The sequence below is a fragment of the Camelus dromedarius genome, chromosome 12 (genome assembly GCF_036321535.1).
Source record: "Camelus dromedarius isolate mCamDro1 chromosome 12, mCamDro1.pat, whole genome shotgun sequence".
Classification (NCBI taxonomy): domain Eukaryota; kingdom Metazoa; phylum Chordata; class Mammalia; order Artiodactyla; family Camelidae; genus Camelus; species Camelus dromedarius.
Genome location: NC_087447.1, coordinates 369,535 through 394,094, shown reverse-complemented (window position 1 = coordinate 394,094; position 24,560 = coordinate 369,535). Strand labels below are relative to the sequence as shown.

The 24,560-nt window shown below is 61.3% G+C and overlaps 4 protein-coding genes across 12 annotated transcripts in view; 2 read left to right on the top strand and 2 right to left on the bottom strand.

Moving 5' to 3' along the window:
- RASSF7 (Ras association domain family member 7) overlaps nucleotides 1-1,019 on the bottom strand; it is a 7,727-nt gene extending 6,708 nt beyond the window's left edge. For both annotated transcript variants that reach the window (XM_031448375.2, XM_064491922.1), the window contains exon 1: nucleotides 928-1,019. The gene's annotated coding sequence lies outside the window, so the exon portion shown is untranslated. The remainder of the gene's footprint in view (nucleotides 1-927) is intronic.
- The window catches only part of LMNTD2 (lamin tail domain containing 2), a 6,352-nt gene extending 3,832 nt beyond the window's left edge, over nucleotides 1-2,520 (top strand). The window contains exons 7-13 of one of the 3 annotated variants that reach the window (XM_064491918.1): nucleotides 78-379; nucleotides 794-905; nucleotides 1,008-1,197; nucleotides 1,277-1,396; nucleotides 1,472-1,689; nucleotides 1,853-1,965; nucleotides 2,190-2,519. In XM_064491918.1, the coding sequence (XP_064347988.1) occupies nucleotides 78-379; nucleotides 794-905; nucleotides 1,008-1,197; nucleotides 1,277-1,396; nucleotides 1,472-1,689; nucleotides 1,853-1,965; nucleotides 2,190-2,365 (1,231 nt within the window). In that variant the 3' untranslated portion in view covers nucleotides 2,366-2,519. Of the gene's footprint in view, nucleotides 1-77; nucleotides 380-793; nucleotides 906-1,007; nucleotides 1,198-1,276; nucleotides 1,690-1,852; nucleotides 1,966-2,189 lie in introns of all 3 variants that reach the window. The other 2 variants (XM_064491919.1, XM_031448355.2) reach the window with 2 other exon arrangements.
- On the bottom strand, nucleotides 2,464-21,371 carry LRRC56 (leucine rich repeat containing 56). Of its 2 annotated transcripts, none has more exons than XM_064491921.1 (16): nucleotides 21,345-21,371; nucleotides 20,049-20,138; nucleotides 19,595-19,706; nucleotides 17,805-17,877; nucleotides 17,159-17,349; nucleotides 15,608-15,688; nucleotides 14,997-15,084; nucleotides 14,425-14,485; nucleotides 7,381-7,477; nucleotides 7,096-7,296; nucleotides 6,135-6,345; nucleotides 5,537-5,713; nucleotides 5,392-5,456; nucleotides 5,103-5,239; nucleotides 4,741-4,874; nucleotides 2,464-3,428 (listed from the first exon to the last, which is right to left on the bottom strand). In XM_064491921.1, exons 5-16 carry the CDS (start codon nucleotides 17,333-17,335, stop codon nucleotides 3,118-3,120), a joined length of 1,740 nt encoding a protein of 579 aa, XP_064347991.1. In that variant the 5' UTR covers nucleotides 17,336-17,349; nucleotides 17,805-17,877; nucleotides 19,595-19,706; nucleotides 20,049-20,138; nucleotides 21,345-21,371; the 3' UTR covers nucleotides 2,464-3,117. The 2 variants fall into 2 exon arrangements, with proteins under 2 accessions (XP_064347991.1, XP_064347990.1); XM_064491920.1 differs by having other exon boundaries at nucleotides 19,595-19,739; nucleotides 21,345-21,369.
- Nucleotides 20,067-24,560, top strand: HRAS (HRas proto-oncogene, GTPase). Of its 5 annotated transcripts, none has more exons than XM_064491923.1 (6): nucleotides 20,067-20,167; nucleotides 22,881-23,042; nucleotides 23,225-23,403; nucleotides 23,496-23,655; nucleotides 23,750-23,829; nucleotides 24,146-24,560. In XM_064491923.1, the coding sequence occupies exons 2-6, from the start codon at nucleotides 22,932-22,934 to the stop codon at nucleotides 24,207-24,209; spliced, it is 594 nt and encodes a 197-aa protein (XP_064347993.1). In that variant the 5' UTR covers nucleotides 20,067-20,167; nucleotides 22,881-22,931; the 3' UTR covers nucleotides 24,210-24,560. The 5 variants fall into 5 exon arrangements, with proteins under 5 accessions (XP_064347993.1, XP_064347994.1, XP_064347995.1 ...); XM_064491924.1 differs by having other exon boundaries at nucleotides 20,083-20,167; nucleotides 22,878-23,042; XM_064491925.1 differs by lacking the exon at nucleotides 20,067-20,167 and adding an exon at nucleotides 20,380-20,397.

The following is a 24,560-nucleotide window of genomic DNA, read 5'->3' as shown; positions in this document are numbered from 1 at the left end:
CCTTGGGGAGGTTGGGTGGGGGTGGGCTGGTGTCCAGGAGCCAGAGCCGTGGACAGCGAGCTGATCTTGGCCCACAGGCGCCCTTGGGCCCCACCGCCCCCACAGCTCCCACCAGCCACACTATCTGACCAGCGGAGCTCGGAGCTGTGCTGTCGGCGCAGGGAACAGCATCTCAAGAGTGTACAGTGGAGCTCCCTGCCCTTGGTTGGCACCAGCAGTTCAGGGAGCACTGGCTCCGAATCCAGTAGCTGCCAGCTGGCTGCGTGTAATTGCGTGCAGAAAGTGACAGGTGACCATCCCCAGGCACCAGGCTGCACTTCTGAGCAGATGGAAGCACAGGCATGGAGCCTCTGCGAGGACAGTCAGGCAATATCTGAAGGTGAAGTGGGATGGGTCTCCTCTGGTGGCTCCCCCCTCCCCAGGCCTGTGATTTCTGCCCAAAGCTATAAAGGACATCCCCCAGCCTCCAGGCCTTCATAGTAGCCAGGTGCCAGGCAGTCGAGGGCCTCTCCAGCCCCATCCCTAGGGGTTAGGGTGGTCTTGGAGGGCTCCTGCCATTGCCTTGGTGCTCTGGCTCAAATCCATCCCCCCCCCCACCAACAAGTACAGCAAGCTACGTCTCTGCTTCCGTCAGCCACCATGGTCCAGCTATCCCTCCTGCCCAGGATCTGACCCCCCAGCACTGCTCTTCTGCTGCCTGGACCCTCAGGGTGCTGCAGGCCAGGTGTGGCCTCACAGGAGATGTCCCCAGTGGATGCTCCATTGGGGCGGTCCCCCTCCCCCTCCCGGACAGGCCTTCTCTCTGCAGATCTCCGGAAAACCCACTGGGGCCAGCAGGGCAAGACAGTCCAGGTGCTGGAGTCCAGTGAGGATCCCCACCCCCAGGAGCCCGGGCGCTGTCTCAGGTGAGAAGGGGACCCCGCCCACCTCCAGGCGCTGGGAGCGGGTCTCCTAGCGGGACCAGGGCTGGAGTGGCCAAACTTCTCTGCACGGTGCTGCTGCCCCAGCCCCACCGGCTCCTGCCTGAAGATCGTGGCCGTGAGCCGCCGCCAGAGGTTCGTGCGCATCCTCAACCAGTCGCTGGAGGAGACTGCCGACCTGAGCGGCTTCGTGCTGCGGCAGCTGGTGCGCGACTTCCCTGTGTGCATGTACCGCTTCCCGCCTGGCACCCTGCTGGCGCCACAGCACCACGTCACGGTGCGTTCGGCTCCTCACGCCCTTCGCGGCCCCGCCCCGGCCCCCGCCGCCCCTCACCCGCCGCCCGCGCCCTTCCCAGGTGTGGGGCGAGGCGCCCGGCAGCACCAAGCAACAGCCGTCCTCCTCCTTCGGCCGGGAGCCCGTCCGCTTCCACTCCAGCCGGGGCTGCGTGACCCTCCTTCTGAACCTCCAAGGCGAGGTCAGTGCGGATCCCGCGAGGACAGGGTTGGCCTTGCGGGGTAGGGGTGACCACCATGCCCTCATGGCCCCGCAGGTCCTCAGCGAGCACCAGGCTCCGCACTGCGGGCCCCCCGTCTCGAAGGTCTTCGCCGACAACACCGACTTGTCCATCGACCGTTTTCCGCTCTTGGAGGCCAGGCCTGGTGCCGACTTCGTCGGGCAACGGCTCCAGCCTCGACCCCCGCGAAAGGGCCGGGCGCGGGAGGCCCGGGCCGGGCGCCAGAAGTCGGTGTGGGGACCTTGGGTTCCTCGGTCCGTGCCTCCCCCACAGGCCCCGATCAGCAAAGACCCCACCCCACTGCTAGGCCCGTTCCTGACCTCTCCGGGCCCCCCACCTCCCCAAGTCCCGCCCCTCCAGGCCCACCCTTTCCCGCGGGTGGTCTCTGTCCCTCACCACCCCTTCTCCCCTCCCCAGGACCCGGGTCCAGCTGCCAAGCTTGAGCACCAGCAAGCTCTTCTGCCAGCGGCAGGTGTCAGTGCGACCTGAGGGCGCCGAGACCCACCTAGAGCTCCTGCCCGCCATCCTCGGTGAGGGCGCCGGGGGTTAGGGACGTGGAGAGGGGGCGGACAGCGAGGAGGGGGCGCCGGCGACGACCCCACCCCATCACTGTCCTGCGCAGAGGCGAAGCCGGGCCTCGATGACGGCCAGGCTAGGAAGGAATGCAAGGTCCGGGTGAGTGCGGACGCGGGGGTCCCGGCAGCCCCGGCCCCTCGCTCGTCCTACAGGCCCCGGCCCCTCCCTCGTCCTACAGGCCCCGCCCCCGCCCAGGACGCCTCTCAGGCTCCGCCCCCCCAGGTGTGCCGGAAGAGCGTGGACCGCGGCTGTCCCATGGTGGCGCTGTCGGTGCAGAGCACCGCCGAGAGCAGGTTCGGCTTCCGCTTCCTCAGCTGCCCACCCATCATCGCGGACGCCGGCTGGCCGGTGTAAGGCCGGTGGGGAGCGGCCGTCCAGGCGACTGGCTCCCCCCAGCCGTCTCCGTGACTGCAGGGCAGGGTGGTCCGGGAAGAAAGCGCCGAAGGCCGGCGTTGCTGGCTGCATAATTTATTGAATCAACACCGCCTCCCAAGTAAACTACATTTCTGTACCTGAGTCGAAAACGATTCCCTTGGTTTCCGGGTGTCCTGCCCCAAGAGGAGGGAACTGGCTACCCCATCCCCGCGGGAGAACCCACAAGTCCACCAGGATGGGAGATCTGGCTGCACCCTGGTTTGCCTGGGGCAAGCGCCTCCACTCAGGACCACAGCAGCCTGAGCGTGGCTCAGACCCCTGGGGCAGCTGGAGGGCTGGCCAGGAAATGGACAGGGCCCAGCTCCAACCATCTCGGTCTGGGCCCAACCTTCCCTCTTCTAGGCCTGTTCCTCTTAGGAAGGCCAGGCCACACGGAAGGAGTGGGTAGCTGGGCCAGCAGTAGGGCATTGGGCTGTCCTGTCCTGGGCTCTCCCTCTGCCCACCCCCTGGCAGTCCCAACTCCTGACTTCACTCCAAGAGGATCCTCTCCTGTGCTAGGTCCACTCCCCACCCCCTCCAGCACACTTCCCCAGATGCTCTGCAAGCTGTGAGGCTAGAGTTCAAGTGGGTGCTCCCATGACCACAGTGGGACCTCTTGACCAGCCCCCAGGCCAGCCTGGCAGTAGGTGGGAGTTTCCAGTGGGGGTGGGATTGGGCCGGGGTGATGAGGTTCAGGTGCGACACGCACTGGAGGCTGGGGGTCTGGCTGCTGGATCCGGTGCTGGCTTAGGGCCTGGACGTCCTTTGGCTGAAGGGCTGGAGCCTGAGGCCACCTCCAGGGCTCTCAGAGCACTCACTGCAGCCAGCCCCCGACCCAGGCCAAGCCCCCCACTCTGTCCAGGCCCCAAGCTACCCAGGGCTCTGAGCCGACGCCCCCGGAACTGCAGATCTGTGGACCCCAAGGAGCTGCTGCCCCTGTCAGGTGACATGAGGGACTTGGGGGGAGAGGGGATCAGGTTGTACCCTACAGTCCTGGAAGGCTCTGGAAAACAAGGAAAGAGACAGCATGTCAGACAAGAGGCCCCGGGGAATCATAATAGGGGTGGCCAGAGGGCTGCAGTGTCCGCTGTGGCTCCTCCCTTAGGCCTTCACTCCCCCTCCCAAGGCAGCACCCTTGCCCCACTTCCTGTGCTCCCCAGGGAAGTTGTGGCCCTCAGCCCTGTGACTTCTGACCTTTGCTTGAGCTGGACCCACCTCTGGGGAGGCAGAGGCCACAAGGTTGGGCTCTGGCTTTGGGTCATTGGGCCCCATCCCCAAGGGTGAGCTCATGGGCTGGTGGCCCTGGGCCAGTTCCCAAACGTCTCCTATAGAGAGTGAGGCCCTGGTACCCACCTGAGGGCAGGCTAGGTGGGTATGGCCATGGTCACCCAGTGCCCACCTGGACCTGGACTGCAGTAGGAGGCCCTGGTGCCCCTCGTCCCTCAATGGCTGTCACTACTTCAGCCACGCCTCCTCCTGGCTGCCTGTTGGCTCACCCTCCACCCTCCACAGGGTAGCTGGCTGTGGACCCCTCTCAACCAGCTGTTCTCGGGGCCCCCTTTCTCCAGCCCGGCCCCAAGGCACCAGCCAGCACGTGGATGTGCAGAGCTTGGGCCTGTCCCTGCTCCATCCTGGCCCCCTGACGCCCCCCTCCACAGAATGGTCATTCGGCCAACCCTTCAGCCTACACTCCTGCCGCCCCTGCTTACAAAGACCTCCCCAGGTTTGCCAACCCAGCTGTTCTGACAGTCAGGGCAGACCCTTCCCCCAGGAAGCTTCCCTGGGCCCCACTGGGTGCGGGGCCTCTCTGCCTCACAGCCCCTGGGCTTGCTCCACTCAGCCGTGGTCACTCTGAAGCCAGGGTCCCTGAGGGACAGCCTCACCTGGCTTAATTCTGTGTTCCAAGCCGGGCACAGACCCCGTCTGCAGGAGAAGGGTGGCCCCTCCGCCTTGGTCTCCTGCCCACCTGGCGGCCCCCTTCCCTTTGCTGGCCTTCTGTCCCACCCAAGAACTTCCCGGCGGGCCTGTCCTGGGCCCTCGCGGCACCCTCTTTCAGTCTGGGCCCCTCTGGCCTCTGCTTACACTGCCCTTCTCCGGAGAGCCCTCTCCCTCCCTCTCTGTGACCCAGCCCTGGTGGCCTAGTAGTGGCCTTGTGGTCCCATGGCTCAGAGAAGGAGGACTTGGGATTGGAATCCCTTGGCTGTGTGCCTCTACCCCCAAGAGAGGCCCTCCCTGTAACACCTGTGTCAGAGCCTGGCTAGCGAGGCACTGAGTTAGTGCAGCTGGTCTGAAGGGTGTGAGGTCACTCTGGGTACCTGTGCCCAGGCTTGAGGGGCGAGGGGGAGTCTTGGGCCCAGCCTTGTCCTCTTGTTCTTCAGGGCCCCTCTGTGGGCCCCCAGGAACTGTGGCCACTGCCTTCTGGGACTCCAGGCACCTATGGGGGAGAGGTCTGGGGTGCGGGGAGGGGGAAAGGCTGCAGCCCTGCCCTCCTTTGGAGCCAATTCCAAGTGAGTGTGACTCTGGGATGGTCCCTCAGTCTTAGGCTCCCATGACCAGCCCCTCCAGCCACCTGGGGGACCAGGGACCACTTAGCCAAAGCAGGTTCCAGCCATGAGCCCCGACCAGACAGGACACACGAGGTAGTGGGGCTGGGGTGGGGATGGTGAGGAGCACCCACCGCATGCACAGCTCCCTCAAAGCCTGAAGCCTGGCCAGGAGGTCACAACTGTCTGCAGGGTCAGGTGCTGGGCTGGAAGCCCTGGTGGCTAGGCCTTCTGGTCTGTATGGGGGCAGCTTCTCTGGGTGCACCCAGGCCTGGGAAGGGAAAGGGCTGGTTTAGGGGCACTGCCTTTGAGGAGGCTGGTGGGCAGCGGCTTGGAGGTAGAAGGCCTTATTCGGCTGTAGAGGGTGTGAGGAGCTGGGAGCCCAGGCCCAGGATGCTGGCCCACTGCGGAGGCAGGGTGTACCTGGCCCTGGTGCCGGCGTTCCTGCAGGCCTTTGCTGGGGTTCCCGCAGAGGACTCGGCCGGTGCCTGGAGAAGAGGGTGTGGCTAGTCCTGGCTTGGGGCCGAGGGGCTCCAGGGTCAGCTCTGGGCCCAGGTGGGTCAGATACCGTGGGTAAGGTTGCTGGCATGGTCCTCTGGGGCCTGGCTCTTGGGAAGAAGGTCTTCAGGCAGGGGACCCCCAGGGACCAGCAGGGAGAGGGGCCAGGGCCTCGGGGCCAGGGGCTGGATCTCAGGCAGGCACGGGTCAGGGCCGAGTCTTCGACTGGGGGATCCGTAGGGATGATCTGCCCAAGGGTGAAAATCAAAGGTCACCAAGGCCCACACCAGCTGGCCAGCCTGGGAGCCCCCAACTGACCTCTGTCCACAGAGCAGGGACCCTGCCACCCAGCATCTGTGTGCCCTAAGCCCAGTGCCATGGAGCGGCAGGTTCAGCCTTCCTTTCCCTCTTTGGATGGTGGGGGAGGCACCCACCAGGTGCGGCTAATGGGGAGGCTGTCCTGGCCCCAGGGCAGGTATGCAGGGCTCTGAGAATGAGGGGCTAAAGCTCAGAAGGGACAGAAGGTGCAGCTGTCTCTGAGAGGCCTGTGGCGGGGGGAGGGGGTAGTGGCTGAAGGTGGAGACCTCTCCTGCTGGGGGTGTCAGGGAGTAGGGACCTCCTCTGAGCCTCAGAGGTGAGGTCTTTAGGCAGGGTGGGGCAGCCCTCACCGGAGGCCAGGTGGATGGTGGCCGCAACCAGCCTGGGAAGCAGGCTGTCCAGGGCGCTGCCCTCCTTGATGGCCTCCTTCACCATGAGCCAGTCCTGGTCCAGTTTCCACGAGGTCGGCAGGCCTGGGTGCACGGCTGGCACCTCGTCCAAGACCTGCAGCTGGGGGATAAGCTGCCTCACCTCTGCCCGGTAGTCGTAGCCCTGGGGTGCCTGTAGTGTCGGGCAGGGGGGCCACCAGGCTAGCATCATCCTGCAGTTGCCTCCCCCAGACCCGCTGTGGGCAGGGGAGCTGGGGGCTGCTGATGCTGCCCCACTCTGGACAGGCTGTCAGGCTGGCCTGGGTCACTTTGGGACACCAGGGACCGCAGCAACCCTGGGCTCCCACCCATAGATGACCGCACTCTCCAGGCTCACTGCCAGGGTCCAGGGGTGCCCTCTGGACTGTGGAGCCGCCCTGAGCTCTCTGAGCTCTGGCCCAGTGGGCGGCCACTCTGCACTGGCACCGGGGAGCAGCTGGGCAGGATGTGTTATCTCCAGGCGTGTGTGAGCAGTGCAGGGGTGCATGCAGCGGTGGAGGCTGTGAACAGGCCCTCGACATATCAGTGCATTTCTGCAGGGGATGGGGGGCTCTGACGGGGTCTGCAGAGTGTGTGTATGAGAGTATGTATTTGTGTACACAACTCTGTGTGGAGACCGTAGAGAATACATGTGCTTCCACGTGGCACGTGCACAGACCTCAGGGGCCTGGCATTCCCTTTGCAGTCCCGTCCTGGCAGCTGCCGGGCCTCCAGCAACACGGGAGAATGAGCTCACAGTAAGTGAGCCACAGGGTGCAGGAGGGCGTGCCCTGGGGGTGTGCCGCGGGGTCAGATGGGCAAAGAGGTCCCCGGGTCCACGGGGGTCCACGGGAGGGCCGCGGGCTGGAGCCGCAGAGCCCTGCCCCGTCCTGTGTGCGCACACCTCGTTGGAGGAGCCTGGGCCCGGCCGCAGGCACACGGGGTTGCCCTCCAGGGTGAGCGTGGCCAGCCTCGGGCACAGCTGCAGATAGCACAGCTGCCCCGGGTCCTCCACGCAGTTGCCCTCCAGGTCCAGCACCTCCAGCTGCTCGAGCAGGCACAGCGGGCTCAGGTCCGAGATGTCGTTGTAGGAAACGTAGAGTTCCTGGGGCAGGACGGGGTCCTCAGCCAGGCAGGGGGCAGGGCCTGGCCTGGTACCGCCCCCCAGCCCACGGTGCCGCAGACCCACCTTGAGGGCCGGGAAGGAGCTGACACCGTCCAGGTCGGCCAGGCCACAGCGAGCCAGCCACAGCACCTGCAGGCGGCCCAGGGAGGTGCCCAGGTCTCTGCAGAGGGCAGGGTTGGCTGGTTAGTGCCGTCCTGGGTGGAGGGACGGGCATCTGTGGACATGAAGGCCTTGTGCCACGTCTGAGCCCAACCACCACCCACATCGGCTGTCTCCAGGCCCAGGGGCTCTGCGACTGGCCTGTGGCAGAGTTCCCACTCCCTGCCTTCCCTCCTTGCTGCAGCCGCCTGGCCTTCGGCAGGGGCAGAAGTTCCTTTATCTTGTCCACCCCCTGGGGGGCTGGGGCCGGCCACAGCTGTGGGGAGCTGCTCTGGTGCCAGAGAGCTACTGCCTGCTTCTGTGGGGGTGGGTGAGGCGTCCCCTTCCTGGGGGGGGCGGTCAGCCAGGGTGTCCTTCCTTCCCCTCTCCCCCGGCCCTCCCCCTGCCCAGCTGTGCCTGCAGGCTGTCCCCTGCCACCTGCCGGTGCCCCAGACTAGTCTCTGCCACTTCCCTGGGGCAGGCCGGGGCTTTCCCACCCTAAAACAGCAGACCTCCTGCCCCCGGCCCCTCTGGGCCCCCAGGCCCGACACTGCAAGGTCCTCTCAGCCTGGGCGTCCCTCCTCTCCTGTCAGGACACTTGACCACCACAGCATGTCCTGTCCACTGGCTCCTGGGATGCGCCTGAGGGCTTGGCTTTTGTGTTTTGTCCACTGGCTCCTGGGATGGGCCTGAGGGCTTGGCTTTTGTGTTTTGTCCACTGGCTCCTGGGATGCGCCTAAGGGCTTGGCTTTTGTGTTTCCTCTCCTCGAGGTCTCTGTGCTCACACCGGGAGCGTGGCCAATCCCACGTTCTCTGGGAAGGACCTGCTCTCGTCCCTTCTCCCTCCCACTTCCATCTTGGCCTTTCCCCTGCTTTCTGGGAGAGTTCCCTGTCTTCCAACGCTGCTAGTAACTTTCTTGTTGGCCTTCACACGTTTAACTCCTCAGAGCCCTTCTTGCTCTCTGACCTTTGTTCATAGCCTGCCGTTCTTGTTTGAAGAGGCAGAGGAGCCACATCCCCTTCCACGTCTTGGAACTCTCACTGAAGGCTCTCGGACGGCACTCCCCTCCTGGCACTGTCTTTTTCCTCCCAGGGGTCTTTGGGTTTGCTTTGACATGTCCCTGTCATGCTACACGTGCCGCAATATTTCTAATTATACTGTTGACAGCTTCTCGGGCACTCAGATTGGGAGTGAGGGTCTGAAATGTTGCTTGGAAGCGCTGAGCAACTGGGGACAGTGATGAGGGGGTGAGGTGGCTTCCCTGGGGGTACCAGTCGGTGGGGGTGGTGAGGGACCCCACATGGCCCCAAATGGGTTCTGCTGTGCTGGCCACCCTGCCTCTGCCGCCCGGCTGCAGCCGCGCTGACCCCCCAGAGACCCTGAATCACACCCACACTTTGGCACCTGTGGACTTGGCACTTTCCCTTCCTCCTGCTTGGAGGGCTCTGCCTCCTCCCTGGTCCATGCGGAGGGGCCCTCACCTCTCAGGTGTTCCTGGCAGCTTCACATTTCTGCATGGCCTGGTGAATCCTTCCATTCATCTGGTTCGCAAATTCCCCTTCAGTTATGTCTCATCCACCACTTAACCTGCGCTCTGTATTTCCAGGTTTTGTTCTGCTCTGCAATCTCTACCTTTACCTTAGCCTTTGTCCTTTAGTTACAGAGATTCCAGGTGTAGCCCCGTCTACTGCCTTAAAGGGATTTTCCAATCACCTCTTAAGTGGCTGAAATTTGTGTCCAGTGATTTCCTTAAAAGGGGCGAATCAACTGTCTTCCCCGTCTCTGACGCTTTCCGGGATGCCGGCTGGTGGGAAACCTTCGGCTCACGCCTTCTTCCCACTGGGCATGTAGACGTCACTCCACTGTCTTCTGGCCTTGAGTATGTCTGTGTGCAAGTCTGAGGGGAACTTCATTTTTTTCTGCTTGAGGGAAGACCTGATCTCTTTACTTGGCTGCCCCCCAATTTTGTCTTTATCTTGGAGCCCAGTGCCTTTATTAGGGTATGTTTCAGTGTTGGCGGTTCAGTTTCAGTTTCCTTTCGGTCCGTAGATGAAAGGCTGCTTTTATGTCCGACAAATTTTCTTTACGTTTTAGACATTGGTTCTGACCTGTCGCTTCCACTTGCTTCTGCAGAGACTAGGCACGTGCCTCCATCTGTCTGCCCCCTCCGGGATTCTTTCAAACCCCATTCGCAGCCACGGGGTTCTACTCATGTTTTCACCCCCGTCTTGCCCACAGTGTCTCAGATGGGGTTTCCTGTGGTATTTCTTTCAAGCTTGTCTTCATTTCCCTGACGGTCCTCTTGTTTGATTCCATGTCTTCGAGAGTCCCGTCCCTCGTCCTGCCTGTGGCCTGTGGTTCAGCCTGAGAGCTGGCCTGGACCTGGCTGCCTGGCCGGGAGCCCCAGGCTTCCTCTGGGTGGCTTTGTGCCCTTGGAAAACGGGGACCCAATGATGGTAGAAGAATAAAGGTGCAGATGATCAGTAGATTTTGCATCATCGCAGATTGAGTAAAAAAGTTACCAGATACATAGAACTAATGAAAAAAACAAAGCACATGCAATCTCTGGGACCCTGCCTGAGGCTGTACACAGAAAGTTAGATTTTGAATATATTTACCGAAAAACTGGAAGGATTAGAACAATTAAGCTCAGCATTCAGCTCAGGGGGCCAGAAAAAGAACAACAGTAAATAACAAAAAGAGCTAGAAGGAAAGACTTGACGAAGATCAGGATGAAAGCAGTAGGAACTGGAAAAATCAAAGAGCCCAGAGCGACTCTTTACAAAATTGACAGAGGATCCTCTGGCAAGACTGCTCAGGGATAAAAAGAGAGACGATATGAATAAATACATGAAATTTAAGAAGGGGAACACTTACGGCCACAGCAGAGATTTAAGACAATAAAAGACCACTATGAACAAACTATGTGCCCACAGTCTGGAAAACCCAGGCAAGCTGGGCACCAAAGAGAAAACTTCGACTGGGCTAATAGCCACTAAAGAAATCAAATGGAGATTAACGCTCCCCACGCCGCCAAGCCCACAGGTCTGGGCCAGTTTTAAAAGGAAGTTTGATCATGGAATAGACGGCTTCTGTCTCTTACAGTCATTTCTTGTGCAGGGAGCGTCAGACAACCCAGCAGTTGAGAAGAACAGTGAGAGGGAGGGTCCCTTTTGAGTCGGTCCTCGATTCCAGAACCAGAGAAGTGCAAACGAGGGAATTCAAGGGCTGTCACCCAAGAAAACAGGTGAAAACTGCTGAGCAAATATTATTTTAAAGTTACAGTGATTTTTAAATACTTCATCACCAGCAGGTATGTCAGTGCAGGAATGGAAGGGTGAATGACCATCACAGAATCTGTCACTGGAGTCTAGTTGGTTAATAGGCCAAAGGAGAAGTGTCATTTTATGATCCTGTCAGTAGATGCACAGAGACTCAGACACGTGCCCACCAAGGTCAGGACAAACCAAGCCTGCCTGCCACTGTCACTGCTGCTGGTTAACGGCGGGCTGGCCAACAGGCCCTGGCCAGGCAGTAAGGCAGAAAGCAGCGGGGGGGCCAGAGCGAATGGCAGTGCCCACTGCTTGCTGATGGTACGGCCGTCAGCACAGAAACCCCAATGGAATCGACCGATTACCTGAATTACTGCGAGCTTGGCGATATCACAAATACACAGTAAAGGGACAGAGCTGTCAGAGGTGACAGACCCAGTTATAGAGGTCAGTGGTGTCTTCCTGATTTAACACATCTATTCTAAACCAACAGAATGCTTCTCTTCATTGGCAATACTCAACCGGAAAACACAACAGAGACAGAGCTCCATCCGTGATTACAGAGATACTACAAACAGATGGGAGTTAATTTAGCCTCTGCAGACGTAATTATGTGAGATGCAGTCACACCACCCAGTACGACTGGTGAGCTTATAAACAGAGAATTTGGACATGGGGAGAAGGTCACATGAGTGTGGAGGCAGAGCCTGGGGTGATGAGTCTGCCAGGCAAGGAACCCCAAACGTGGCCAGCACCGCCCAAGGAGAGGGGAATGAAACAGGACCTCCCTCAGCCTCAGAGGGAACCGGCGCTTCCGACCCCAGATCCTGCCTTGCGGCCTCCAGAACTGAAGAGTCAGTTCAAGCCGCTTGGCTCGTGGTGCTTTGTTCAGCAACTCTAGAGGACTGACACACTCCTTGGCCTGCCAACATGGCTGTAGCCATGCCGAGCACGCGAGGGGACTTGCCCTTGACTGTCCCGGAGACGGGGTTCTCACCTGTTCTGGTCACTGATGTATCCTCCGTGGTTAGAATGGGCTTGGCCCAGGTGTGTACCCACAAAAGGGAGGAATAACCTCTTGCTGCTGGGGCCAGCTGGACACAGGCTTCTGTGCCTTGCAGCTGACAGCATTCTGATAACGAACCTTACAGAGGGAGTCTAAAGGCTCTATTCAAAACATAAAAGAACACAGAATGGAGAGCTATACCATATTTGTGGATGTATGTAACTTAAAAATTAACCCAAATTAGCATATGAATCTTTTTTAATTAAAAAAAAATCCCAGAAGGAGTAGGGTGTGTGAAATCCAAAAAAAACTGATTGTAAAACTCAAATGCAAGTGCTCAGAAATAGCTGAGTCAGTGTGGAAAAAGGAAAACCAAGATGAGGTGTCAGATACTCACACATTAGCGCAGAGCTGCACCAGTGCAGGCTGCAGACGGAGAGCGGGGAACACGCAGGCGTACCCGCATGGGCCTGGAGAATGGCCCGGAGGACGCCGGTGGACTGCCGGTGGAGGAGGTCGGGAACACCGCCTCACCACATAGTGGAAAACACAACGGGGCCTCAGTCTGGTACCACAACCTGTTCTCTGTGTGGCAGCAACCTCACAGAGAAGCTGGATTAAAGACCCAAAAGTAAACAGTGAGACCACAAGCAGACAGATGAAAAAGCAGAGTATCTCCAAGACCTTGGGGGTGTAGACCAACGTCCTAAAAAAACACCCAAAGCACCAGCCAGAACGGATGGACTGGAACAGTGCAAACGAGGGATCACTGTTTTAGTGAAAAGCACCCTGGTTAGAGTTAGCGGGGGAAGGCGGGGTGCAGAGGCCTATGGGGTCTAAAACGCACCCCGGCTCTACAAAGAACTCCCAGGCATGAACAGGGAGAGGATAGAACCCAGCTGAAAACCAGCACCTGGGGACACGCGCACGGCCGTGCTGTAGTGAAAGCTGCCCCTTCAAGTACGTTAATTTCCAAATGAGCTGTTGCGTTTCCCAGATGGTTAGTGTGGTTTTCCCCACACGATTGTCCTGAGTCAAGGCTGTCCGGTCCAAGGCTGGCTTGGCGGGGACACCAGGGCCGTCGGTGCCTTTCTCCCAGTGGATGGATGAGCAGCCCTCTGGGAACCAGCCCCATTCACGTGGGACACAGTCTTAACGGCAGCGACACTTTCAGGTGCTGAATTCTCTCCCAGACTCTGAAGAACTGACAGCCATTACCTTAAAATTACGTTCCAGCCCATATAACACTGCCTGAGATTTTAATGTCTTCAGTATCATTGTCATCACCTAAGCTGTAATGTGACTTTATTGAACTGTCATATTTAATCATGTTTAATCAGGTTCCTTTTACAAATATTTATTCACTTTCAGTCCCTGGAGATCTGCAACCATCGTTTGGCCAAGTTTCAGGATTCAATAACAGAAAATTTAAACACTCCTTATATGTTTCACTGTTGTTTTCAAGGAACAGAATACCTTTTCATACAATTTCTGATCTAATTTTTTCTTGGAATTGGGTTTCTTTCTGTCTTCTTGGAATTAAACATTTTGTTTTGTCATGGACGGTGCGTCATGTTACCTTTATAAAGCCTTCCGCTCCTCTCTGTAGTTTTCATCCTTGTTTTATGATCTTTCTGTATATTTTTATTATTCTTTGAGCTAATTTGTAAGCCTTCATAACGAAACAAACATGATTTTTTGTCTCTGTTCAATTAAATAAAGCACTGATATCTGTCAGAATATTGCTGAATCACGTACTAAAGCCGGTTCCGAGTGCCAGATTACTTGCAGGATGCGGGGTTCCCTGGGAGCCGGTGTCGCCTGCCTCATCCCTGCCCCACTCTGCGCCTCCCGCTGGGGCCACATAGCCTCTTCCATTTCCAGGTTTTCCAGGTTTTATTAAATTCTTTTTGAAGCTTATTATTTGATAAACAGCAGTATAAATAAGGAAAATCAAGCGAGGATGCTTAAAAACTACCTTTACCATCTCACCTGCAAATGACTGGACCCTCATAGCCCATTTAAAACACCTGGAGAACTTTCTAGACTTGGGACTGGACTCCCACTGCCTTCGGATGGCTGGCCTGGCTGCATAAAACCAGCAGTGTCTTCCTGAAACCCATGTTGTTCAAACACCCAGAACAAGCTGGTGTGACCTCAGATTTGTTCTTCCAGCCCGATCAAGTAAACAAAAGCCTTAAGCTGTCCTGAGTTTTGACTTTCATCTTCTAGGTTAAGTATTGAAATGCTGCTATGTTCACACGGGCCCCGCGGTCTGGCCTCGCCCATCCCTCTTCTTGCTGACAGGGACCCTAAGCTCCCGGCCACCTAGTGTGGGGTCCACCCTGGGCTGTGGTGAGGGGAGCAGGGATGCCTGGAACCCGCTGGTGTTGAGCCGTGCAAGCTCGCTGGTTGGGGACCCTTTGCTGAAGGCCAGTGGGTGCCTTCTGGGTGCTCCTTGGAGACCTTGTCAGCCACACAGCCTGGTGCGACCAGCCCAACCCTGACCATAGGCCCCAAGTGGCGTGCGTCACCCTCAGCAGCTGCATCCAGCTGACCGGGGGTGGGTGATGTGGCAGAGCCGGGCTGGAAGGGTGGGCGTTAGGGCTGGGAGCTGGAGCCAGCAGGCTGCCCAGGGAGACCCCACCCAGGCTGGCAGGATGCGCTCCAGGGGCCCTGAGGGCACTCACCGCAGGGAGCCGAGGCAGCTGCCATTCAACTTCAGTTGGCTGAGGTTGGGCAGGTGTACCCCTGTGGGGCCACAGGAAGGAGAGGTCAGTGCAGGCCTGCCCCTAGCCCCTGCTGTCCGATGACTGCCCCAAAGCCCAGTGCAGCCTTGGGGACACAGGCTTATGTCATGCAGGGCAGGGGAAGAAGGTGCCCCAAGAGGACAGGGCCACGCCCAAGGCCACGAGGCCACTGGACTCCAGGGGAGAGGGGAGCCTGGCTGGCGTAGGTGTGGCCAGACCTTGGGTCCTGCTCCCAGGCCACCTCCCACGGCGGGGCCACAAGCACTGCTGGCACCCCAGACCACAGCCTCCATCAGCTCACACACTGGGGTCTAGAGCTTGGGAGCCCCCAGCCATCATCCTGTGCAACCAAGGAGGGTTCTTAGTCACTGCCTCCCGTGGAGTACAAGGCACTGAGACAGAGTCCTCAGTCCCTGGAGGAGGGCTGCAGTGGTCCAAAGACCAGGGCCTGGCGGGGGACCTGCGCGGTCTGGCCTGGATGGTGGTGGGTGCAGGCAGGGCGGGGCTCTCACCAAAGTTCCCCAGGCTGTTCTCGCGGGTGTTGACACGCAGTTCCAGCCTGCTCACCAGCCCAAGGTCATCTGCCTGAGCCAGGGCGTGCTGCGGATGTCAGGGGGCAGTCAGTTCTGGGACTGGACAGTGGTCACCCCCCCCCACCCACAGGGATACCCCTGTTTTGGGCCACAAGACTGGAGCAGGTGGCAGACACTCCCTTGCCTCGCCCACACTGACCCTGGCCAGGACTAGCTCTGGCTGGGGGATATGCGTGATGTGGTGGGAGCAGAGGTCACAATCGTGTATGCCCAGTGGGGCCACTGCCAGCTAAGGGCCTGCCCTGAGGGTGCCAGTGTACAAATGCGCCCCACGGAACAGACCCAGTGCAGTTCACAGCTTAGAGCCCAGCTCTGCTGAGCATGGCTGTGCCCCAGCCTGCCTCAACCCCAGGGACAAGTACACTTGTGCTGTGAACCCATAAGTCTAGGGGTCGTTGGTCATTAACATCACTGCAGCAATAGCTGACTCATACAAAACTCGGGACCTAGACGCAATTCCAACAGGTACCACAACAAGAAGAATGAATGTGACCTTGGACTGGGGACTGGGGTCAGGAGTGGGGACTGACGTGAGTGTTACTGGAGCCAGAAAGATGGAGACCCCCTGTCCTGTGACGACGGAATTTTGGTAGAAGGGTCTCCTTAGTAACCTGGATGGCAGAAAAAGCACACAGTGAACTTGTGGCACTGGGTGGAGAAGTCCTAAGCAAGATGTGGCAGTGAGCTGGCCGCGGTGGTGTGTTGATGAGGTGCTATAGGAGACAGAGTTCAGAGGGGATGGAGAGGGCCCAGGACCCGTGGAACTTGTGGGCTTGAACAATAAAATGGTTTCTTCGCTCAAATCAGTAAAACTACCAGGGCTTGAAGTTAGAATGACCCAGGAAGACAGCCTCCAGGAGAAGCCAGGCTGCTGTGTGCCCGCCACAAGCGCGAGGCTCTGGGAGGGGAGAAATGCTTTCAGAAACAACCACAGGTGTGGTTCTTGGTGTGGTGTGCCCCAGACTCACACACATTAGAAAGCATGTGTGGCTCTGGACTGCTGACAGCCAGAGTGCCATGGCCTGGCCTGAGGCTGACCGTGGCCATCGGGCTCTCTCCAGCAAAGAGCTGGGGAGAAGGGGGAGGGCCCAGGGCTGACAGAGTGGCTGCAGTCAGGGTGTGTTCCCAGCACAGGGGCCTGGGGAGGTGCATACACTGTAGGCCCGGCTGGAGGGCTGCACACACGGGGCCGCCAGGGGCACGGGGAGGGGGGCCAGCAGGAATGACTCGCCCACCTGCAGTGACCAGACAGTGAGGATGCTTCTCCGTGTTGGTCAGGAAGGTGGGTGGGGATGTCGGGCCACTACCTTCAGCCAAGTGTTTGGGTGAGTCACCTGGAGTCTCCAAGAGGCCCCTCCCTGTATGCATCTCACCCCGGCGCTAGCGTGGGTGCAGGCCGGAGGGCCCCGTGGTAGGGGTTGCCCGACCCTCCGCGTGGCCAGTGGTGGCAAGGGGCTCAGCCAGTAGGGAAGGGGTGAGATGGCTGGGAGGTGTGGGGTCGCACGCTGGGGTCACTGGGTGGGAACCTGCAGACAAGAGGTCTCTGCAGAACCTGCTGGGTCTCAAGGTGAGGGTGGGGGAGCGGCAGCAGCCCTGAGGCCCAGGTTTGGGAGAGAGGCTTCAACAGCTGCCCCAGACACGGTCAGCGGGATGGCAGGATGCCCTACCTGACCTGCCCGCCCAGTGGACTCCCGCCCGGGTTCTTCATCCACTCTGTGGGCCACACACTTTGAAGGTCTATCACCCTGTCTCCCGTGAGAACGAGGGGCCTCCTCTCTGGGTCACGGAATGGTTCAAGGAGGGACCCCTGGAGCTCCGCGCACAGTGTGTGCTCAGCAAACCTGTGGAAGGGCCTGGCTCAGGCCCTTCTGTGGCCTGAGTGCCTGGGAGAGGTCTGCGCCACCAAACACCCAGGACTGGCCCTGAGCGTGGAGCAGGGGCAGGGGGCAGAGGGGGTGAGGGCATCTGTCAGCCAGGCTAGGCCACGAGGGCTGGGGACGGAGGGCTGGCCGGACAGCAGCCCCGGGACATCGGCCACGCAGGCCCACGCCTGAGCCCCAGCCCCCAGCCCCTACACTCACCAGTCGGGCAGGTGACAGGTACTCCTCCAGCAGCTGCTTGCCGTGGTCCCTGCCATGGCCACCTGGGTCCTGGCTCTGGGGGCAGGGGTTGTGCAGGCCCTGCCAACTCAGCTCCCGCACTCGGATCCTGGCTGTGCTTGGCCGAGGCCCAGGGCCTCTGTCCCAGGCCTGGTCCATTCACATCCAATGTGCTGGACGAAGGCAGAGGGCACAGCTGTGAGCCTCTGCTCTTGCTCTGACATGCAGCACAGCAGAGACCCTGCACAGCCTGGACATGTGTCTGCACAGCCAGCCCCCAGATCCCCTCTGGGCCCCGGGAAGGCTCTGCCCTCACCACTTAGTAACAGCCTGCCTGAGGGCCTCGCAGCCCCCTCCCTGAGCCTGGGCAGGCCACTCTCCATGGGTTTTTGCTCATCCTTCCGGGTCCACACGAGGGGTGCTGGTGCCAGCCTCCCCCTCTGAGGCCCATGTAGGCTGTGAGTCCAGGGGGCGGCCTCCAGGTCCTGTTTGCTTGTTTGCCCGCTGAGACCAGCAGTAAGCCTCTGCCTCAGGCCTTGTGCTGTGCCTTTCTCTACTGGATGGGCTCTGAGTCCGGGGGTCTCAGGCCTTTTGCCATCCCACCCCTGTGCCCAGCGAGCCCCCTCACCTGGAGGCAGCTGCCTTTTCTCACCGGGGTCAAACACCTGGGCAAGAGAGCAGCATGTGGTCCCAGGCGGCACCTGTTAGAGAGAGTCAGGCTGGCCTCCTGGCTGGGCCACTGTGCCTAAGGGACCTGGGACAGGCTGGGCCAAGGTCACAGGGCCCAGCAGCAAGCAGGTGCAGAGGCTGTAGGGGCTGCTGGCCTAGGGCCTGGTCCTAGGTCCTTTTGGTCATCCTGATGGGGCCCCTGACCCGGCTGACGAGGAAGACAGCCATGTGGGTGACCGATGTTGGGGTCCCTCCAGAGCAAATGCCTTGTCTTCATTCAAATCCTCACTTCCTTCCATCTCTGACTGCAACTTCTCCAAAAGAGGTCCCCAGCCTGTCACTCTGGACCATCTCCCGTGCACAGGCCTCCCTGGCACCCCATCCCTCCTGAGCATCGCCCCCCAGGCCCCAGGGCAGGCTGTCCGCTGTGTCCAGGACTATCTGCACCAGGCTCCCCTGGCACCCCTCCTCAGAGACCCAGATGCCTGGGCCTGGCCCCAGACCCTGGAATCATCTCTGGGGGCAGAGCCAGAGGCCTGCTGGAACATCCTCCCTGCCTCCACCTCAGGTCAGGGCCTCGCCGACCCCCCTACTCCTGAGCTTCCTCCTGCCCTTCCTGGATTTACTTCTTAAGACTGGCCCCTCCCACAGCCCTCTGTGTTTCACAACTCATTCAGTTGAGTGCGTGTCTTGCCCCGAGTGCGTGCGTGTGCCCTGTGCCATGTCCTGCCCTGCCCATGGTGTGCAGAATGGGCTCTAAAATAACCCCTGAAAAATCAGTGAATGTGGCAGGTGTAGCCTCTGGCCAGTTCTTATCTACCAGCCCCTGTGGACACTCAACACTCATCCTGTCCATCAAGTCTAGAGACGCCCCCCTCGGCCGGGGCAGCTCTCCACTAGGCTCTGACAGAGAGGATGTGAGGCAGTACTGGGCCTTGGGAGTGCCCCTATGTGGAAAGTGACCCGTACACCAAGGACCCATGGAGGTTAACACCTCATGGAGTTTGTGGCCAGGATTTTTTCCCAAAAGTTCTTCTCCTGCCTGCCTTTCTCTCACTGGTGAAAGGCCCCAAACCTTGGAGGAGGGCCCCACCATCGGGCCCCCTGGGGAGATGCTGCGAGCTGTGGGCTATGGGGAAGGTATGGGCTAGCCAGGCCGTGGCCCTGGGGAGCCGGTACGCCACCCTCTTTCCTCTGTGCCTGAGAACAGCTGACCTGAGATCTTGTCTGCGATTAGGCCCAGAGCACAGGTCCAGTCTAGCCCCAAGGTCTTGAGGTCCAAGGAGCAGGGCTGCAGCTCCCATCTAGACACTGTCCCCTCACATCCATTCGCGGGCCTGGACCACACTGTTCATGGACCTGATGCCATCCTGCCCTACCACTCTGTGAGCCCCTGAGGTGGAAACCTGGGGGCCATTCCCTCTTCATAGCTCAGGCCATTTCCCAGCCTGGACCATCAGCTCTCTGGGTCCTCTCCACCTGCCATCCCTTCTGAGGGCATGGCCGGCTCCACTCCTAGGTCCCCACCACAGAACCCCCCAGAGTCTGGGTCTCTGCGCAGGTGACTGGGAGCGCCTCAGCGCACGGCCAGGGGTTGTGGGCAGGGTCCCCAGGGGACCTGATCTGACATCTGGGGCATCACTGGGACCCCACTGGCTTTGCTGCTTCGTCCTCGGCCTGTTTACCCCCTGGCACTGGGTAGGTAGCGAGGCCTGTGGCCCTGGACCCAAAGGCAAACTCAGTTCTCACCTGAGGGCTCGGCCCCGGTGCTCCGGCCCCGGGGGCTCGGCCCTGGGCGCCCTCCTCCGCCGGGCACTCTCTTCGACTCGGGGCGGTTCTTCCGGCGGCGGGGTTGAGAGCCCTGGGCGCCAAGGCAACGGGGGCGGGGCCTCGGCTGAATACGCAAATATTCTTGAGCCGCAGCGTCCTCCCGGCGCCGCGCGGCCGAGCCACGCCCCTCAGCAACGGTTGCTAGGGCCGGCTGGCAGGCAAGCGGGGCGGTAGCCAGCCCACCTGGGGGTGCGGGCGTGTGGGCGCCCCTCCACCCGGAGGGAAGCTGGGGAAGTGGGACGCCGTCGACCCAGGGGGGCGCAGCGGGGCCAGGTGTCGGCCTCCTCAAAGGAGGTCTGGGCTGGAGACACGCGCCCACCTTTCTAAGGTGGGAGGCACCGGTGCAGGGTCCCGGAGGCCCTGCGGGATTTACCTCCGCCTGCAAGTGTGGCCGATGCCTCGACCGAAGGAAGCGCCTTGGGAAAAGACCGTCTGAGGACGAGGGAAATGCCGACCTGGACACCTGGAAGGGAGTCCAGAGTGAGCGCGCCGGTGAGGGTGGCCTCCACCCGTTTTCACTTTCCGCCTTTACTTCGCGTCTACGCGCGTCAGGCGCGACTCAGGCCGTGCCAGCCCGACACAGCCTCGGCAAGGGGGGTCGCCGCCACCGTGGGGGCGGGGGGTGGCCCCCAGGGGCCCTCCAAGGCCAAGGCCTGCAGTGGGGTGAACTCAGGGGAACAGCACAGAGCCGGCGCGGGAGGGGGCCGAATGTCTTGGAAGAGGTATGGAATGGAAGAGGGTAATGAACAGTCTTTTCTGGTAAATAAGGAGGATGTGTTTATGCGTTACTTTGACAAATTTTTAAATGTTAAAAACATGCCTTTCTGAGAGCCTTGAAAGGACACGATGTGCATGTTTGTGCTTGGGGTGGGGGAGACTTCAGTTCAACCCCCATGGTAACTTTTGGGTTGAATTGGGAGGGTACCGTTTGTTGTTTGGGCCTCACGGTGCGCTGCGGGAGGGCTGGGATCTCAGGGTTTGGTGAGGAGCTCCGTGGGCGGGTAGTCTGCAGGGCCTGCCCAAGGTGGGGGATGCTGGCGATGAGGGGATGCGGGAGAGGGGCCTTCCCCGGAGCTCCGGGCGAGGCTGCACGCTAAGTGAGTGAGAAGCAAGACGCACCCCGCTGGGTAAAAAGACTGAGCCGGACTCGATGCTCCGCGAGCTCAGACGTCCCCTCACAGCCCCTGCCCTGCCAGGCCCAAGATGCAAGACTGAGCCGCCCCCGAGGACCCAGCCGAAGCTGCTAGGCGTCCTGGGAACAGGAGTCACAAGCGCCGGACCCTCGTCTTGGCGACCCCTCCGCTTTTCTCCAGCCCCAGGTCCAGGGGATGTCCATAGTGCTGACCCCGCGGACCCCACCCTCCCTGAGGCTTGGAAGTGCTGTCTCCTCCGTTCCGAGTCACCTCTCCTCCGGGCCCCCTTTGGTGGTATGCCCCCCGAAGGCGCAGGGAGGCGTGGGCGCAACTGTGAGCGCCGTCGAGGTGCGGAGGGGCCCGGCGCAAGACCCCGTGCAGTGCAGGAGCTCTAGTCTGACCCCTGCGACCCCGCCCCAGTCCACAACCGCCGCGGACTCACTTTACAGCGGGGTCTCTATCTCCCCGCGAGTCCTGCCTCTTTCCGGGAAAGTCCGGGCCGTCCCCAGGGAAGCTGTCTCCCCCAGACCGTGTACCTGGCAGATCCAGTCCCGCAGGCCGCGGCCCACGAGGGCCACCCGGGCCGGCATCGCCCTTTGAACGGCTCCCGGAAGCCCCGCCCGGCCGCGGCCTCTGACGGACGGGCCGCTCAACCAATCTGAGAGGGTTGGGGCGGGGCTAAGGCGCTGTGGGGCGGGTCCCGGCGCGCGCGGCCAATAGCAGGCTCGTCGGGCTGACGGATGGGCGCGGGGCGGGGCGGGGCGTGCTCGGGCCCGGTCGAGTGTTCGCCGCCCGCAGCCGGAGCCGCACCCGCCGCGGACGGAGCCCATGCGCCGGGCGAGCCGTGCGCCCTGGCCCCGGCCCGCGCCGCCCCCCTCGCCCCGGCCCCGGCCCCGGGGGCAAACGCGCCCGTGAGCGGTGAGTGCGGCGGGGGCCGGGGACCGGGCGGGGGGCCTGCGATCCTCTCTGTGCGCGCGGGCGCGCGGGGGCGCAGGTGAGCCGCGGGCGGCGGCGGGCGGGGCCCTGCGGCTGGGGCTGCGGGCGGCCCCGGGTCCGCTCTGCCTCGCCCTGGCCATCCCCTCGGGCTCCGTGTCCCGGGCCCTGTCTTCCGGGGCCCGGCTAGTGCCCTCAGGCTGTGCGCTGGGTGCCCGCGAGCCGAGGCCCGCCCATGACCATGGCGCTAGGCGGGGTCGCCCGCCCGCCAGGCCGCAGGGACCCCTCCGAAGAGCGCGGGCACCTGGCGGCCATCACACACAGCGGGCAGACCTGGGGTTTAGGAAATCACTGCCCACTGTCCCCACAAGGGCACCCCCTCTTTAAACATCACAAATTGGGACACCCCAGCTGGGGGCCTTGCCCGAGGCCCCTTTTTCTTTTTCACCTGTGCCCCTGTTCCCACACCTCCTTTGGGTGTTTTCCCCTTGATCAGCTTATGCTTCCTGGAGCCCTGGCCCCCCGCCCGGCCTCCTCAATGTCTCACGTTCTCAAATGTTGGGGCAACAGGGCACCAAGGTTTCTGTTTATTATAAGTATGTGGGTCTTTTCCTTGGAGCATAGCCTGAGCCCAATGGGGCAGGCCTTCTTTCTGCCTGCTGTCACCCTGTGCCTGTAACCGCGCCCTGCACCCAGTAGGCGCTCAGTGAATACTTGTCAAGTGGACCAGCGTGCCTGGCGGGGCCAGAGCCCAGTGTTGGCTGCCACTGACCTGTCTAGGCATGCTCCTGTGCCCGCTGCTGTGGCAGGACCTGTTCTTGTGGGGGGTTGCTGGTAACCTCAGCCCGCAGCACCTCCAGTTCAGGTTTTTTGCCTACCCAGCAGCTTCTAATTCGGGTACATGCTTGTCAGCCCTGCAGGGGTGGCTCCCTGCTTCTCTCACACAGTCGTTAAGTGTGGCTGGAGGCAGGACCCTCTTCCACTCTGAGCTGGGGGTGCCACATGTGAGCGGTTGGGTCACCATTCGGGCTACCACCCCTGTTACCTGGATGTATGGACCCAGAGGGCAGGCAGGCTTGGGAGCTCAGTGGGCTGGCCCTGGGTAGTCTGGCTGTGGCTGAGTGCAGCTTTCTCAGCAGGTGGGACAGGAGACCACTGCAGTGCCGAGTGCCGTGGTCCCTTGAGGAGCGATGACGGAATATAAGCTCGTAGTGGTGGGCGCCGGAGGCGTGGGGAAGAGCGCGCTGACCATCCAGCTCATTCAGAACCACTTCGTGGACGAGTACGACCCCACCATAGAGGTGAGCCGGGCTGGCAACCTCCCCAGGTGGATCCTGATGGGGGCTTGTCTTCCACCTGCTCTACAGGGAGAATTCCCTGGTTGTAGGACCTGGAGTGGCATAAGAGGAGCAACAGAGGGGCTAGTGGTGTGAACATCCCATCCCAGCAGGGCTGGTGGTCTCTAAACAGTGTCCTCCCCTAGGACTCCTACCGGAAGCAAGTAGTCATTGATGGGGAGACATGCCTGCTGGACATCCTGGACACAGCAGGCCAGGAGGAGTACAGCGCTATGCGGGACCAATACATGCGCACCGGGGAGGGCTTCCTCTGTGTGTTCGCCATCAACAACACCAAGTCCTTTGAGGACATCCACCAGTACAGGTGAGCTGCCCGCCGGCTGGACCTCTCTCTGCCTGCTTTGGATGCAGCTGTGCCTGCACCCCGCCTGCTGGCTCACACCTTTCCCTTTGCAGGGAGCAGATCAAGCGGGTGAAGGACTCGGACGACGTGCCCATGGTGCTGGTGGGGAACAAGTGTGACCTGGCCGCCCGCACCGTGGAGGCTCGGCAAGCCCAGGACCTCGCCCGCAGCTACGGCATCCCCTACATTGAGACTTCAGCCAAGACTCGCCAGGTAAGCCAGCTCCCCGCCCCCCAGCCAGCCAGGGCCCCGCCCCGCCCCACCCCGGCCCCAGAGCAGAGCTCACTGCCCCTCTCCCTCCACACAGGGCAGACTCTGGTTCAGGCTCCAGCTCCGGGACCCCCTGGGACCCTCCGGGACCCCCGGGACCCAGCAGCCCCTGGCGCTGTAAGTCTTCCCGGATGGCAGGGCAGTGAGGGAGGCCAGGGCCGGGGGCTGGGCCAACAGACTCCAGGGGGAGGTGGAGGTCCCTGGAGAGAGCTGCCCTGAGCCAGGCTGGAGCTGTGACCTTGGAGCCTGGCCCCTGTGCCCCGAGAGCACCCCCTGGGTCCCTTTCGGCCCTAATCCCTCAGGGGAGCTGCTGAGGGACAGGCCACCTGATGGGGTGGCCCCCGCGGCCCTGTTTGTGGGAGGGGAGGGGAAGGGACCTGGATTCTGCTTGAGGCTAAGGCAGTGCCCCTCTGAGCCTATCCCTCCTTCCCAGGGGGTGGAGGACGCCTTCTACACGCTGGTGCGAGAGATCCGGCAGCACAAGGTGCGCAAGCTGAGCCCGCCTGATGAGGGCGGCCCGGGCTGCATGAGTTGCAAGTGCCTGCTGTCCTGACAGCCCATCCTCCGACATCTGGCTGGTCCCCGGCCCCGCCCGGCACAGTCCCTGCCAGTGGAGGTGCCGGATGCCGGGAGGAGGCCCACGCAGGGGACGGAAGAAGGGAAGGAAGGAAGTGCCGCTGGAGCCCGGCCAGCCCAGGTCGGTGGACACAGTGACCACAGGCCTCCTGGGACATTTGTACAGACTGTCGTGAACTGTCGCTACCGGCACCCCAGCGGCTCCTCTCCTCCAGCCCTGTCCTGACCCGCTGGGCGCAGGCCGATCACAGTAAATTATTTGATGGTCTTGA

Bases quoted from the DNA above. Each gene is read 5' to 3' on its own strand.
- LRRC56 (XM_064491921.1), bottom strand. From the start codon at position 17,335: ATGGACCAGGCCTGGGACAGAGGCCCTGGGCCTCGGCCAAGCACAGCC. The intron at 15,689-17,158 runs GTGAGTGTAGGG...TCTGCCATCCAG, and splicing joins ACCTGTCACCTGCCCGACTG to GTTACTAAGGAGACCCTTCT. The intron at 5,457-5,536 runs GTATCTGACCCA...CCTCTTCTCCAG, and splicing joins TGCCAGCAACCTTACCCACG to GCACCGGCCGAGTCCTCTGC.
- HRAS (XM_064491923.1), top strand. From the start codon at position 22,932: ATGACGGAATATAAGCTCGTAGTGGTGGGCGCCGGAGGCGTGGGGAAG. The intron at 23,043-23,224 runs GTGAGCCGGGCT...GTCCTCCCCTAG, and splicing joins AGTACGACCCCACCATAGAG to GACTCCTACCGGAAGCAAGT. The intron at 23,656-23,749 runs GTAAGCCAGCTC...CCCTCCACACAG, and splicing joins CTTCAGCCAAGACTCGCCAG to GGCAGACTCTGGTTCAGGCT.